The following is a 15312-nucleotide window of genomic DNA, read 5'->3' on the forward strand; positions in this document are numbered from 1 at the left end:
CCCCAAAGCACAAGAACTTAAAAGCGGCCTGTTCCATTGCCTCCCCCACTCCCCACCTCCACCCAGCATCCAGGATGCACCTGATCGAGTCTTCCTCTCCACCTTCTCCAGGGGCCAGTCATGAACCTCTCGACCCAGGAGGTTGTGATAAGCGGTCGTCTGCCTCAGCTCTTCCCTCCGAGCTCTTCTGTCTCTTTCTTTCTCTCTGTCTTTTCCTCTGCTGTGAGGCTTCTCTGCATCTTGTTCTCGATACTTCTCTTTTGATTTTTCCTTCTCCCGGTCTTTTGTGTCTCTCCTCCTCTCTCGGAGTTTCTCTCGGTCTCTCTCCCCACGAGGACTCTCCTTGGAGGTGTGAGTGTCTCCCCCGATCATTCTGCCCCGGTGACGAGAGTCTGGGTCTGGGTCCCTGTACTTGTGCTCCCTGGGTTCAGGGAGGTCCACTTCTGACTCCTTGTGCAGCTTCTTTTCTCTGTGTTTCTTCTCTTCCTTGGGGCTGCCTGATCGTGCAGCCTAAAGCAGAAGGAAGAAGGATCTCTTGACCAGGAAAGCACGCTCCATTAACTTTATTTCCCCCGTGCTGGGCTGGAACCCAGGGCCTCTTGCATGCCAGGCAAGAGCTCTGCCACTGAGCTACACCCCCAACCTCTCCATTAACCTAGTATTTGAATGTGAGAATCATATTCATATCAAAGTACCTTAAAAAACATTGGATTCAACTGCTTCTGATCCTAACAAGATGGGGGGGGGGGGATGCTGAGCACTTAAAACACAAAGTTCCTTGATTCATACTTATTTTCATTTCTGTAACTGCTGACTAGAGACCACATGTCAGAGACTTTGATGTCTGTTAGTAAATCAAAGCTGACACATAACATGGATTACAGAGAGGTGATGGAGCTGTGTTTTAAGCACCTTCACTACACAACTCTCAGCAGCACCTGATCTCACTCCGCACCCAGCCCACCCCACCGTGGCAGCCCTGTGCACTGAGAACCACCTGCTGGAGCACACTGAGTACCTGGCCAGGACAGCCAGGACACTCCACTCAGGAGTGGGCAGGTGTCAGGTGGCCTGAGAAGCAGGACAGGCAGCCAGCCCAAAGGTTGGCCCATTCCAATGCAGTTCCAGAAGCACTGGCCACATGCTTCCACTTTGAGTCAAAACCCCTCTGAAGTGAGTCACACACAACCAGAGTTGTGTGATGCTGTGAACCAGGTAAGACTGTCCAAAAAACCCATAAGGGCTCCATATAGATCCCAACTTGAATCTTTAAAACATATTACCCAAAGGTGTTTTCTGAGGTCATCTGCTTTCCAAGTATCATCTTTGGTTCTTCTCTAAAAAGAAAAGTATAAAGTTAGACTTTTGAAAGTTCCAAATTACTAATTTTATGTGTTCCAGTGAGTAATTTTTTCATGACCCTATTTAAATCAATGGCGATTAATTCTCCTTTGCAAGAAAACACTCATCCACCTACTAAAATAAAAGACAGAAATATAGATTTTAAAGTTATTTACTATCTAAAATTACCCATAATTATTATAGAATATATTCATTTGGCTCCTTCAAAAATCATTATATAACACAAAATAAAAGAGAAAACAAGTCATAAGGGCAGTTGAACAACCAATCAAAGGCAAATATCTCGTGGGTTTGAAATATGTTGTTAGGGTGCATTTTCCAACAGCAGCCAAGTGCTATGCCCACGGCGGGTAGGTTGAGGGCTCCGTGCTCCTAAGACAGAGGGATGCTGTGCAGCTTACAGTCTGTGTGGTCCCACCCAATTCTCCCTGGGCCTCAAGGCATAAGGAGAAGCCACAGAGTCCCCTGCATGTCCCAGCCAAGGACTCCAGAGTCCCACCTGCACAGTCGGTGGTCAGAAACGTTGAGGAGACAAGATTTCACAAGACTGGTTCCACCCGAGTCACCACATACCCTTCCCAACCGCACTTTAATAGCTGAGACCCCAGACGTCAGGGAGCATGGCTAAGACACCCACAGAACACATGAGCCAACTAAAAGGCTGTGGTGTTTTGTACCACAAGGTTGGGGAAATTTTGTTGTTGTTTTGATTTGTTATGTTTTGCTTGCAGTACTGGGATTTGAACCAGGACTGCTCTATCACTGAGCTAAATTCCCATCCCTTTTTTTGAGACTTATTTTGAGATAAGGTCTTGCTAAGTTGCTGAGGCTGGCCTTGAACTTGCAATCCGCCTACCTAGACCTTCCAAGTTGCTTTGATTATAGGTATGCACCACTCTGACCTGCCTGTGGTGATTTTTTTATGTAGAAATAACAATTGGGAAGTATGGACAGACAGAAATGTGTTCAGCCTCAAATGCATGCCAGAGGCCATGCTGCTTTAAATCTCATAACCCTGTTAAGTCAGTCACTGGCTCCATTTCCCAGATGAGGACACTGGGGTATAGAGAAGTTAAATAGCTTTCACCTCCAGTCCTGCACATTGCTAGGTACATACTAGGAACTAGACAGAGATCTGTGGAAGGAATGAGTGGACTAGTGAGCGCATTTCTTGCCTTAGAGAATTGGGCAGCCTAAGCTCAGGTCTCTCTGTCCCTCAAGAACACCTACACTCAAGCGACAGACATGTCCAGCTTCCAGCCCAAAAGGAGTACGGTGTAGACAGAAACGACTCTGGAAAAGAGGCACTAGGGATGTGGATGCAGCTCAGCAGCAGAGTGCTTTCCTAGCATGTGCAAGGCTTGGGTTTCAACTCAGCACTGCAGAAGAAAAGAAGCACCACCCTTCAGAGACCTGCATTTCACATGTCCAACATCTATGACAGAGTTCTTGCTCCTGATTAGATGAGCTGTCTTTCAAGTTCACTCCCCTGTCCCTCAAGGATGACCACAGATCACATCCCTCCCTCTGTCCCTCAGGATGGCCATGTCTCCTACCCATCTTTTAAGCACAGATCACATCCCTCCCTCTGTCCCTCAGGATGACCACAGATCACATCCCTCCCTCTGTCCCTCAGGATGGCCATGTCTCCACCCATCTTTTAAGCATCAATCATATCTCTCCAACTATCCTTCTTCTCTTTGCTTTGCTTTTCTGTGGTGCTGGGTATTGAACCAGGACCTCATGGATACTGGGCAAGCATTCTTCCACTTAGGTGCACCCTCAGCCTGGCCCATTCTATCTTCCAAGTCTGGTCACACCTCTCCACCCATCTTCCAAGCATGTTCACGCCTCTCCAACTAACTTTCAAGTATGCATATCTCAGCTAATCCCTAACCCAGAGTCTTAGTCACCAAGTACCGTTCAACACATGACGATATATCATAAAGTTCAGCTTTAAAAAAATATGAACTATGGATCCCTATAAAACAATCTTACTTCATCAGCTACCTGAACTGTTCTAAAAATTAAAGGGGAAATGTTAAGATAATAAAGTGCATGATCTTTTTTTTTTTTAAATGTATCAGTTATTTAATTAGGTTCTTGGTAAGAAATTTAGAACACCAATTTATGAGGATAAATTCCATTTGTTAGAGCAAAAACAGATCACATGCAGCTCTGGAGCTGAGGAATAGATTTGATTTTGGGTAAAGTTTGTGAGTCCACAGCTTTCTGATCAACCTTGCGCTGCTCTGTAATCTTGTATTTCTCTTTTGCTGTGTTGGAGATTTCACTTTCCTGGTGTCTGGGCTTCCTCAACTTCTTCTTGAAGTAAGCATCAGTAAGGTGTTTTGGGATTTTCACATTGCTGATATCAGTCTTTGTGGAGGTGACAATAACAAATTTCTGGTGTGTTCCACGCAGAGGAACTCGATTAAGGGAAAGAGGTCCTGTCACAAGTTGAAAGCCACTGCTCAGCTGCTTCAGGAAAACCACTCTCTCGCCTCTGTGGCGCCCAGTGAGGATGATCAAGATGGTCCCGGGAGTGATGCTGGCTCGCAGTTTTCGCACATGCTGACTGAAGGGCTTTTTGCTCAACAGCTTTCGTGGCACGTCTTCAGTGGAGAGCATCCAGGCATTTTGCGAAGCTTAACCACTCTGGTTCCACCCTGCTGTCACCACCGACTGGTTCTGTGGCAGTAACAAGAACCTCCTCCTCCTCCTCCTCCACCTTGGATCCAGCAGCGAGGACGTCCTCTTGTCATGGCCTTGCGGGAACACACAGCAGAGGGCAGTATCTGCCGATTCCTCTCACAGGACAGGGTTTTGGCTGCAGTGGGGCTTCCCTTTCTTGGGTTACTTATCCTTAGGGTCTCCCTTTTCAACCTTGTCAACAGCATTGGACTTCCTGGCTCAGGGTTCTTCTCCTTAGCATCCAGCTTCTCAGCCTTTTCACCCGCCATCTTGTTAGGTGGGAAAGAGCAAAGTGCATGATCTTAAAAGAGTTCTTCTAATTCTCCAACAATCCTCCCAAGAAAGTGGTCCAGGACACTGACTCACACTAGTAAAGAGAACAGGGTGCAAGACCTGCTACCTTCCTCGCCGGGGCCCGCATCAGCAGCTCCCAACAGCTGCGGTGCTTGTGCTCACTCTCACTCCTCACTCTGGAAGGAGCCAGCTGCTAGGTCAGAGGATGCTCAAGCACGCGCGAGGAGTTCCATATGGGGAAGCCAGCAATGGGTCACCCTGGAAGAGGCCCAGCCACACCTTCAGATGACCTCGCGATTGTAACCTGATGTTCTGCCCAAGCCATTTCCAAATCCTCCCACAGAAACCGAGAGGGTCATAATCATGGGTATTGCTGTTGAGAAACAGGTAAAGCCCCCACCGACAACCCTCACCCCAGGCGACTCCCTGTCGCCCCTCAGCACTAAACACACACCTGTGATGACGTTCACTACTAATACTCGGCGTTGGTCTCCCGGACATCACAGAGCCCTCCGGAGACGGAATCACAGTCGATTCCTGTGGTGCCCCCAGTGCCACATGCCCTTCCATCCTGAGCGTCACTAAGTACTGTGCTTTAGTGACGTGACAGTCCTTCACCACAGCTGCCACACAGCTTCCTACCCATGTGTAAGGCACAGCTGGACGACAGAAGTAACTGCAGCAAAGGAAAATCAGCTGAGAATACTTACTGCGGAGAACAATCACATTCATCCTAACTAATTTTCCCTTCAGGAAACACTGGCTTGGCAGGTGAGGAGGTACACACCTGTAATCCAGTTACTTGAGAGGCTGAAGCAGGAGGATCAGAAGTGCAAGCATAGCCTCAGCCACACAGCAAGACCCTGTCTCAAAACAACAAACAAGGGCCGAGCAACAACTGGAACAAGACAGGGATACTGTCACCACTCCTGTTCCACACGGTCCTAGAAACCCTGGCCAGAGCAGTTAGACAGAAGAAACTAAAGGGATAAGAACGAGAAAAGATGCCACGCACGGTGGCACATCTGTAATCCCAGCGGCTCGGGAGCCTGAGGCAGGAGGATGGCGAGTTCAAAGCCAGCCTCAGCAATGGCAAGGCGCTAAGCGACTCAGTGAGACCTGTCTCTAAATAAAATACAAAACGGGCAGGGGATGTGTTTCAATGGCCGAGAGTCCATGAGTTCAATCCCTGGTACAAAAAAAAAAACTAGGAAAAGAATTCACACTGCCCCTATTTGTCAACAACATGATTCCATATTTAGAAGATCAAAAAACATCTACCAGAAAACGTCTAGAACTCATAGATGGATTCAGAAAAGCGGCAAAATGTAAAATTAAGACCCATAAATCAACTGCAGTCTATACATCAGTGATTGAATTAACTGAAAAAGAGAAATTAGGAGAACTATCCTCTTCACAATAGCCTCAAAAAGAAAATATTTGGAAATCAATCTAACAAAAGAGGTGAAAATCTCTAAAGTGAAAACTACAGAACCCTACAGAAAGAAATTGAAGACATTACAAGATGGAATGACCTCCCATGTTCTTGGATAGGCAGAATTAATACTGTCAAAGTGGCCATACAGGCTGGGGAGATAGCTCAGTTGGTAGAGTGCTTGCCTGTCAAGCACAAGGCCCTGGGTTCAATTCCCAACACCGAAAAAAAAAAAAAAAAAAAAAATGGCCATACTACCAGTGAAATTCCTGTTAAAATTCCAATGACATTCTTCATAGAAATAGAAAAAACTATCATGAAATTCATTTGAAAAATAAGAGGCCCAGAATAACCAAAGCAATCCTCAGCAAGAAAAGTGAAGCAAAGGCATCACAATACCAGATCTTAAATCATACTACAGAGCCACACAGTACTGGCACAAAAACAGACAGGTAGACCAAAGGTACAGAATAGAAGATACACAGATGAACTCAGATAAATATAGTTATCTCTTCTAGACAAAGGCGCCAAAAATGTCCATTGGAGAAAAGACAGGCTCTTCAATAAGTGGGATTAGGAAAACTGGAAATCCATACGTAACAAAGAGATTGAACCCCTATCTCTCACCATGCACAAAACTGAACTCAAAGTGAATCAAGAACTACGCATTGGACCACAGATCCTGTGCCTAGAAGAAAATGTAGTCCCAAATCTCTATCATGCCAGTTTAGGAACAAAATTCCTCAACAAGACTCCTACGGCACAGGAAGTAAAATCAAGAATCAACAAATGGGATGGTATCAAACTAAAAGGCTTCTTTACAGCAAAGGAAACAATTAGTAACGTGAAGAGAGAGCCTACAGAATGGGAAAAGATCTTTACCACATGCACCTCATGCATTAATCTCCATAATGTAGAAAGTACAAAAAACTTGGGCTGTGGAGATGGCTCAGCTGGTAGAGTGCTCGCCTCACAAGCACAAGGCCCTGGGTTCAATCCCCAGCACCACAAAAAAAAAAAAAAAAACTTAACACCAAAAAACAAGTTACCTAATCAATAAATTGGCAAAGGGACTGAACAGACACTTCACAGAAGAAATACAATTGGTCAACAAATACGTGAAAAAATGTTCAACATCACAACATCAATAGCAATTAGAGATGCAAATTAAAACTACACTGAGATTTCATCCCACTCCAGTCAGAAAGGCGATTATCAAGAATACAAGCAACAATAAATGTTGGCGAGGATGTGGGGGCAAAGGCACACTCACACACTGCTGGTGGGACTGCAAATCGGTGCGACCACTCTGGAAAGCAGTATGGAGATTCCTCAGAAAACTTGAAATGGAACCACCATTTGACCCAGTTATCCCACTCCTCAGCCTACACCCAAAGGACTTAAATCAGCATACTATAGTAACACAGCCGCATCAATGTTTATAGCAGCTCAATTCGTAGTAGCTAAACTATGGAACCAGCCTAGGTACCCTTCAACCAATGAATGAATAAAGAAAATGTGATACATATACACAATGGAATATTACTCAGTCATAAAGAAGAATGAAATTATGGCATTTGCCAGTAAATGGATGGGACTGGAGACTATCATGCTAAGTGAAATAAGCCAATCCCAGAAAACCAAAGGCCGAATGTTCCCTCTGATATGCGGATGCTGACTCACAATAGGCAACTTAGTGAGGTCCTCAGCAACTTAGGGAGATCCTGTCTCGAAATAGAAAATAAAAAGATCTAGATGACCTGGCACAGTGGTCTGAATTCCCAGAGGCTCAGAAGGCTGAGGCAGAAGGATCAAGAGTTCATTCAGCCTCAGCCATTTAGTGAGCCCCTAAGCAACTTAGCAAGACATGGCTCAGTGGTCAAGTACCCCTGAGTTCAATCCCCTGTATCCAAACATAAATAAATAAAAAGAAAGAGAGAGAGAGAAACTAATGGAAAATCAAAGGGTCATTTAAGAAATGTACAGTCCAAGCTGGGTGTGGTGGCTCACACCTGTAATCCCAACAGCTTGGGAGGCTAAGGCAGGAGGATCATGAGTTCAAAGTCACCCTCAGCACAAGTGAGGTGCTAAGCAACTCAGTGACACCCTGTCTCTAAGTAAAACACAAAATAGGGCTGGATATGTGGCTCAGTGGTTGCGTGTCCCTGAGTTCAATCCCTGGTACAAAAAAAAAAAAAAAAGAAAGAAAGAAAGAAGTATATGATCCAAATATGAAGTAAATTACATTGCAGTACATTAATTGAATATAAGAAAAGATTATCTATTTGACCCTATGTGTTTTCTCTGACAAGGGGCGTAGGGTCCGGGACTGTATCTTCTCTACTGGTCCAGTCACCCTGGGTCTGCAGTGAATTCTACTAACATCATCATGCATCAACCTATAAGCAAAACACAGAAAAGTTACAGAATAATTCATGGAAATGTAAAGGGAATGGTATAAAGATGATAAAAGTCAGGATATTGTTGGGTTTGAGGAGAAACAGAGGGTAATTTAGGACTTATCTTCCTAACTTACTTAAAGCAAAGTTAAAAGATACTACCTAGAATGGATACAACACAAATTATTTAACATTATTATAGGAAAACAACAGAAAAAATGAGAGAAGGTAAGAGGAAATGTAGGCAAACTAAATTCTTCATCTTTTAGTGGGTATTCAATAGACAACAAGAATAACACTAGTTAACATTTACTGAAACGTGTTAACGAAATAACAAGCAGTGCTGTAAGCACGCTTACATGTAATATTTCATTAAATCATCATAAACACCCTGTGATATGGCTATTATTGTGCCCATTTTATGAACTCAGAAAATATAGCATGATAAGTAACCATCCCAGAGTCATACAAGAATTCAAACACCAGCAGCCAGAATTTGATCTCGACTTCAGAACCTGTGACTTGCAACCCTTTAAATTTAAAGGTGAATAAAATTTACATTTTGTGTCATAAGCAGCTCCATCCACATTTCTGGTACTCAACAGCTGCATGCAGCCAGTACATACTGGACAATTCAAACACAGAACGACTCGCAGCAAGCAAATGCACAATGCGGTTCTGTACCAAGTGCAGCTACACACCTGGTTGAATTTCATCAGTGAAGAGGTAAAGGTAAAAGCATACGCCAGGCAGCACTAACGTTAGGAGCAGGTGCAGACTGTCAGCCCTCTCCTTCAGCGCAGTCCAACACTCTTGGAGATTTTTTTAATTACGGCGAAGACAACTACCCCACGGCAGGCACCTGCAGCGCAGCATCCTGCGATGCTTCAGGAGACACTCAGACGTGCCGGTTTCCCTTCAGCCAGGCCTGCACAGAGGCTCCTCCAGAAGCCAAGGCCTGCAGCAGAGGTGAGGAGGGGTCAGCGGAGCTCGGCAGACCTAGTTCCAGTCCCACAGGACGAACCCCGCCCCCAATACGCTCTCAGACCATGCCCTAGACTCCACCACGAACATGTCGAACGTTTACCCTCGCAGCAGCAACCCCAGACTCCCACCCAGCGCTGCCCCTGGACACCGCCCCTCGCCCCACCCCCACGCCCTGGATGCCGCCCCCTAGCCCCGCCCTCGCACCCCGAACACCGCCCCTCGCCCCTGAACACCGCCCCTCGCCCCGCCCTCACACCATGAACACCGCCCCTCGCCCCGCCCTCACACCATGAATGAACACCGCCCCTCGCCCCGCCCTCACACCATGAATGAACACCGCCCCTCGCCCCGCCCTCACACCATGAACACCGCCCCTCGCCCCGCCTTCACACCCGAACACCGCCCCTCGCCCCGCCCTCACACCATGAACACCGCCCCTCGACCCGCCCTCACACCATGAATGAACACCGCCCCTCGCCCCGCCCTCACACCATGAACACCGCCCCTCGCCCCGCCTTCACACCCGAACACCGCCCCTCGCCCCGCCCTCACACCATGAACACCGCCCCTCACCCCGCCCTCACACCATGAATGAACACCGCCCCTCGCCCCGCCCTCACACCATGAACACCGCCCCTCGCCCCGCCTTCACACCCGAACACCGCCCCTCGCCCCGCCCTCACACCATGAACACCGCCCCTCGCCCCGCCTTCACACCCGAACACCGCCCCTCGCCCCGCCCTCACACCATGAACACCGCCCCTCGCCCCGCCCTCACACCATGAATGAACACTGCCCCTCGCCCCGCCCTCACACCATGAATGAACACCGCCCCTCGCCCCGCCCTCACACCATGAACACCGCCCCTCGCCCCGCCCTCACACCATGAACACCGCCCCTCGCCCCGCCCTCACACCATGAACACCGCCCCTCGCCCCGCCCTCACACCATGAACACCGCCCCTCGCCCCGCCCTCACGTCCTGGACACGGCCTCTCGGCCCGCCCCTCACGCCCAATCCGGTTCCCGGTAAGCAGCCCAGAGGCAAATGCTGTTAGAAGGGTTGGGGGTTGGGGGGGTGTCTTCTCATGGAACTCCCGGACCCAGCCGTTCAGACTGCGGCCCGGCCCGCTTCCCCGAGTCCTTAGGAGTCGGGCGCGGGCGGGCCCCCAGCGGAGTGAGGGACGCGCCTTTTCGCCTCGCTAGGACATGCCGCATACCGACCTTCCCAGGTTCCATCGCTCCTCGAAGATCCGAGTACCGCGGTATCCTCTGCCCCAGGCAGGCACAGGCTACCAGGAGGAGACAAGTCAGCTGGCGCCCACTCTTTTCGGCCGGACGAAGCGGGCCGAGCTGCCGCTCTCTGCGTGCGGGCGTCCCGACTCCTAGCAACCAGTAAGCAGGGGCAGCAAAAGGCCCAGCGATCGCTGCCCAGCATGCACCGCGGCCCTCCCACTGCGCCTGCGTATCCCCGCCTCCACTGCCGGTCGGAGCCGCAGAGAGCCGATTGGTCCTTTGCGCCTTCGTATTCTGGACGCCTAGCAACCGGCGGGCAAGAACCTCAAAGGCCAAAGGGTCAATGTTCTCTTCTCCCCGCGGTTTTTGGCTGGACGGGAGCGGCTCCCCTTGTCACCCGGTGCTACCCTCCACGGAGACAGCGAGTGATCATGAAAGACCTTGGCGTTGGAATAGGGCTTTACCCCTCCCAGTTACATCCCTTTGTCCTGTCTTGACAAGAAACACCTTAGGTAGGCGCTAAGCCCGGCAGGGCGGCGCACGCCTGTGACTCCCGCGACTGGGGCGGCTGAGGCAGAAGGATCGAAGGTTCGAGGCCAGTCTCCGCAAGTTAGCGAGGCCGTACGCAATTTAGACCCTGATTCGAAATAAACAGCGCTGGGGAGGAGGCTCGCTGGCACAGCGCTCTGGGTCGGCGCCTGAAGGGTGGGTGCCATGTCCTTAGGATGGAATCGAGTGTTCGGAAGGGGGTGGTTGAGCGACTTCATCGAGCGCAGACCAGAGAAACGAACACGTACTCGGCAGCGCAGCTTATTTACGGCGTGGACACAGGCGGCCCGCAGGACTCGGGTGGTGGCTGCAGCGGGGCCCGGCGGTTGTGCCAGCGCCGCGGCTTTGCAGCTGGGGATGTTCCGCGCGCTGTTTTCCAGGCCCAGTTAGGAGCCGGTTCACGACCGGGGGCTGCACAAAGCTGGTTGCCCTGCCTCGGCTTCCTCACTTGGGCTGAGCCCGCCGTCCGTTTCGCAGGCCCGCACGCCGGAGAGGAAGGCGGGCGAGGAGGAGCGCGGGCAGCTGCTTCAGCAAAGCCAGCCTAAGCGCTCGCCAGCTTCGCCCTCTCGAGTGAGAGTGCACGGAAATGCAGCGCCAGCCACAATATGCTACGGGAATGACACCCGATCACAAGCTGCTGTCAAACGAGCTCCCGAGTCTCTCCTGAATGTCAGTGTGTCCAGTCTCGCCGCTCCAGTCCCCACCAGCGCCGCCTCCGCTGCGGACAAAGCGATCTAACCCGTAAATCGCCTGTCGCTCCCTGCCTTTACCGCACTCTTCCCTCACCAGCGAGACTTGGAGTTGCTCAAACGCACCAATCTACAGGGTTCTGCAAATGCTATTTCCTCTTTCTTACCACGATCAGTTATGTTTGTAGAATAAATGGATCTAGTCCTATAGAGGAAACTAAAACAGTTGTTTTTTGAATACCTCATTTGCCAATCCATTACAATCTGATATTTCTTCCATCATCTTTATTTATTCACCAAATGACTAAGCTCATTGTGATGATCTGGTGACCAAGGGAGTGCTAGACGTAGCTAAATAAAACACTATCTAGACCTCTAGCAACTAATAATTGTTAAGAAAGAGAAATATGCAAGCAACTATTAAATGATGTGAAAATGTAAGCGCTACTTATAAAATGCAGTGATTGTCAAGACCTGGATTCAATCCCTAGCACTGGAAAAAAAAAAAGCAGTAGTTCCCCATGGAAGAAAAGAATAACATTAGGAAAGGCTTCATTTCAGTTAGATCTTGAAGCATAAATAATTAATCAGGAAGAGTCACTGAGAACATTTTGAGGGGGAAGACAAATCTGGGTACAAATTCAGAAAGAAGGAGTGTTCAGCAATAATTGTATCTATAACAGCACAGTCCAACTGAAATAGAATGTGAATCACATGATTACATATTTTCTAGTAGCTACATTTTGTTGTTTTGGGGGTGGTATTTTGGTTTTGTTTGTTTTGATACTGGGGATCGAACCCAGGGGCACTTTACCACTGAGCTACATGCCCAGCCCTTGCTGAGGTTGACCTCGAACTTGAAATCCCCCTTTCTCAGCCTCCTAACTTGCTGGGATTATGAGTGGGCCACCACACCAGGATATAATCACCTCTTATCACACTGCCATTAAGTCCCAACACCTGAATGGAGGGAGACACCTTCAGACCACAGCAGTCCCAGATACTTCTCCAAGTCAACCAGGTCTCACCACACAATCCTCCCAAAGAGGACTCCAACATTGCCAAACAGTCCACAGACCCCATTTGAGCTTCACCAAATGTGCCAACATTTCTGTCCAGGATCCTATTCAGGAACATCCATAGAATAACTGTGTGCCTTTGATCTCTTACAATCTGGAACAGATTTAAAGAAAACAGGAGGGCTTTTATATTGGCCCTCTCTGATGTTCCCGCAGGTCATGCTTCCTGGTAGAAATATTCCAGAAATGTCAACACCATACCAGGACTCAAAATTCCAACCTGTTATTGTTGGATAAGTGTGTTATGGTTGGATGTGAGGTGTTCACATGTGAGACAATGCAAGAAGGTTCAAAGGAGAAATGATTAGGTTGTGAGAGTTTTAACCTAATTGGTGAATTAAACTCTGATGGGATTAACTGAGTGGTAACCAGAGGCAGGTGGCATGTGGCTAGAGGGAGTGGTTCATTGGGGGTGTCACTATGGGGTAAATATTTTTTTATCTAGAGAGTAGAGTCTCTCTCTCTCTGCTTTCTGATCGCAGGTGAGCTGCTTCCCTCTGCCACACTCTTCCACCATGATGTTCAGCCTCACCTCAAGCCTCATGGAATGGAGCCGGTCTTCTATGGACTAAGACCTCTGAAACCGTGAGCCCTAAATAAACATTTCCTCCTCTATAATTGTGCTGGTCAGCCCATTTATTTAGTCACAGCAGCGAAAAACCTGACTAAAACACACTGGTAACGTGTAGTTCCATCAGCTGGGTAGGTGATGCCCGGATGAGAGCTGGTTGTGCTCTGTAGTCCTGGCTTGCGGTTGCTTCCACTCAGCCGGCAGAACTAGGAAGTGCACCTGTGTTCCTGAGCACATACACCTACTCGCATGCACACAGGCACAGGCATATAACTGTTTTTATATCTGTGAATAGTCATCAAAAACATGAGCTTGTACTAATACCACCAATTCTAATCTGCTCTGACATGGTTCTTTCTAGTCTTCCTCCTTTCTAAGTTGTTGGGGGGGGTTTGTTGTTGGGTTTTTTATTATTTATTTTTTTTTTGAGGTTTTTATTTTGTTTCTGTTGTCTCCTGGGGTACTAGGGTTGAACCCATGAGCTCTTTACCACTGAGCTACATTCCCAGTCATTTTTATTTTATTAATTTATTTTGGTACGAAGGACTGGACCCAGTGCCAAACTGCTGGGTCACATCCCTAACCCTTTTTATTTTTTATTTTGAGAAAGGGTCCAAGTTGCTGATGCTGACTTTGAACTTGTGCTCCTCCTGCCTCAAGTCTCCCAAGCCACTGGGATTACAGGTGTGGGCCACGATGCCCAGCTATTTTTTATTTTGAGACAGGGTCTTGCTAAGTTGCTGAGGCTGATTTCAAACTTGTAATCCTCCTGTCTCAGCCTCCCAAGTAACTGGGATTACAGGAGTGAGCCACACATTTGTAAGTAAGAAGTCTGGCTTTCATCATTCTATTTATTTGAAAGCATAACCAGACTGACTGTTCCCTCTGCCTGATTATTACCACTTTGTCAACCATGTCTTTGTCACTGCCTCCTCTGTGCCGGAATGGAAGTTTTCTAGACAGCTTTTTAGGAGGGTAGGATTAAAGGAATACCAATCAGATGTTTACAAATCATAGAAACTTGTTCAGAAAAGCCTAGGCAAAGTATGTTCACTATGAGAACGTCGGTCCATCATACAAGGAACATCACAGAAACACAGTTGTCTTTGTGGTATGGGATGTGGGGGCTGAAAAGGGAGTGGTTGGTTTCCTGCCCATTGTAAAGAACCATGGCCCAAAACCCTACACCAAGACAAGGTAACAGAAGAAAATATAATGCATTTACTTGGTCATAGCAGGAACCTTCAGGATGAAGACCCAAAGACCCAGTGTGAACTCTCGGCTTTTATGTTTGAATTCAACAAAGCATTGACAGCTATGTAGGAATGTGATTGGACCAAAGGGGCGTGATGCAAAGAACTGAGGGGGAAACCCAGTTAGTCCTGAGTGTTCAGATTCTTCTTGATCTGTGTGCCATTCCTTCCTCCAGAGTATGGGGAAGAACCCCTTCTGGAATTGGGGGTCTTCTGATGTCTTTATCAGACACAGTAGGTCAGAGAATTTCTTTCTGGCCAGTTCCAACAGATAAGCAGTGGAAGATTAACATTTTCAGGCTTTATGACTTTGGGAGGAAAAGATGTTCTAGTTTCTATGAACTGCACTGGGAAAGATTCTATGGCTTGTCTTCGGAGGGAGAAGAGGAGCCTGCCACAGGAGGACGGGAAGTCTGAGAGAGACGTCCCAAGGCGACTTCCAAGGCTTTCTCTCTGAAATATTGTTTTCTGAGCTCCAAGATGGTTTAAAAAAATTGTGGTTGTATGCTCCACCATCTATGATGAAACAGAATCTGAGGGAAGGGGCATCTCAAAATGAAAGGATCAAATTTTATATAGAAGTAGCACTTCTCTTTGAAACTAGAAAGGCTGAAATTTCAGTGGTGCACTGGAAAACTCGTGACACTCACTTCAAGAAGCTGTGCCTCTTCTCGGGGAACTGTCTACAGAGGATAGCAGGGACAGAAGAGGCGACAGGATATACGGGGTAAACAGCTCAGTCCGGGTCACAGGAGGCTGACTGGC

General features: G+C 48.0%; 1 protein-coding gene and 1 pseudogene across 9 annotated transcripts in view; both read right to left on the reverse strand.

Moving 5' to 3' along the window:
- DYNC2I1 (dynein 2 intermediate chain 1) overlaps positions 1–15312 on the reverse strand; it is a 78612-nt gene that overhangs the window by 62692 nt on the left and 608 nt on the right. For 3 of the 8 annotated variants that reach the window (XM_079150648.1, XM_079150647.1, XM_079150649.1), the window contains exons 2-4: positions 12673–12817; positions 1284–1337; positions 81–510 (exon numbers count right to left, since the gene is read on the reverse strand). In XM_079150648.1, the coding sequence (XP_079006774.1) occupies positions 81–510; positions 1284–1337; positions 12673–12753 (565 nt within the window). In that variant the 5' untranslated portion in view covers positions 12754–12817. Of the gene's footprint in view, positions 1–80; positions 511–1283; positions 1338–8075; positions 8185–8885; positions 9223–10394; positions 10571–12573; positions 12818–15312 lie in introns of those variants that run through there. The other 5 variants (XM_079150646.1, XM_079150652.1, XM_079150650.1 and 2 more) reach the window with 5 other exon arrangements.
- On the reverse strand, positions 3463–4797 carry LOC306667868 (large ribosomal subunit protein eL6-like; annotated as a pseudogene). Its single transcript has one exon. The product of its transcript is annotated as a large ribosomal subunit protein eL6-like (transcript).

This window comes from Sciurus vulgaris (genome assembly GCF_902686455.1).
Source record: "Sciurus vulgaris genome assembly, chromosome: 8".
NCBI lineage: Eukaryota > Metazoa > Chordata > Mammalia > Rodentia > Sciuridae > Sciurus > Sciurus vulgaris.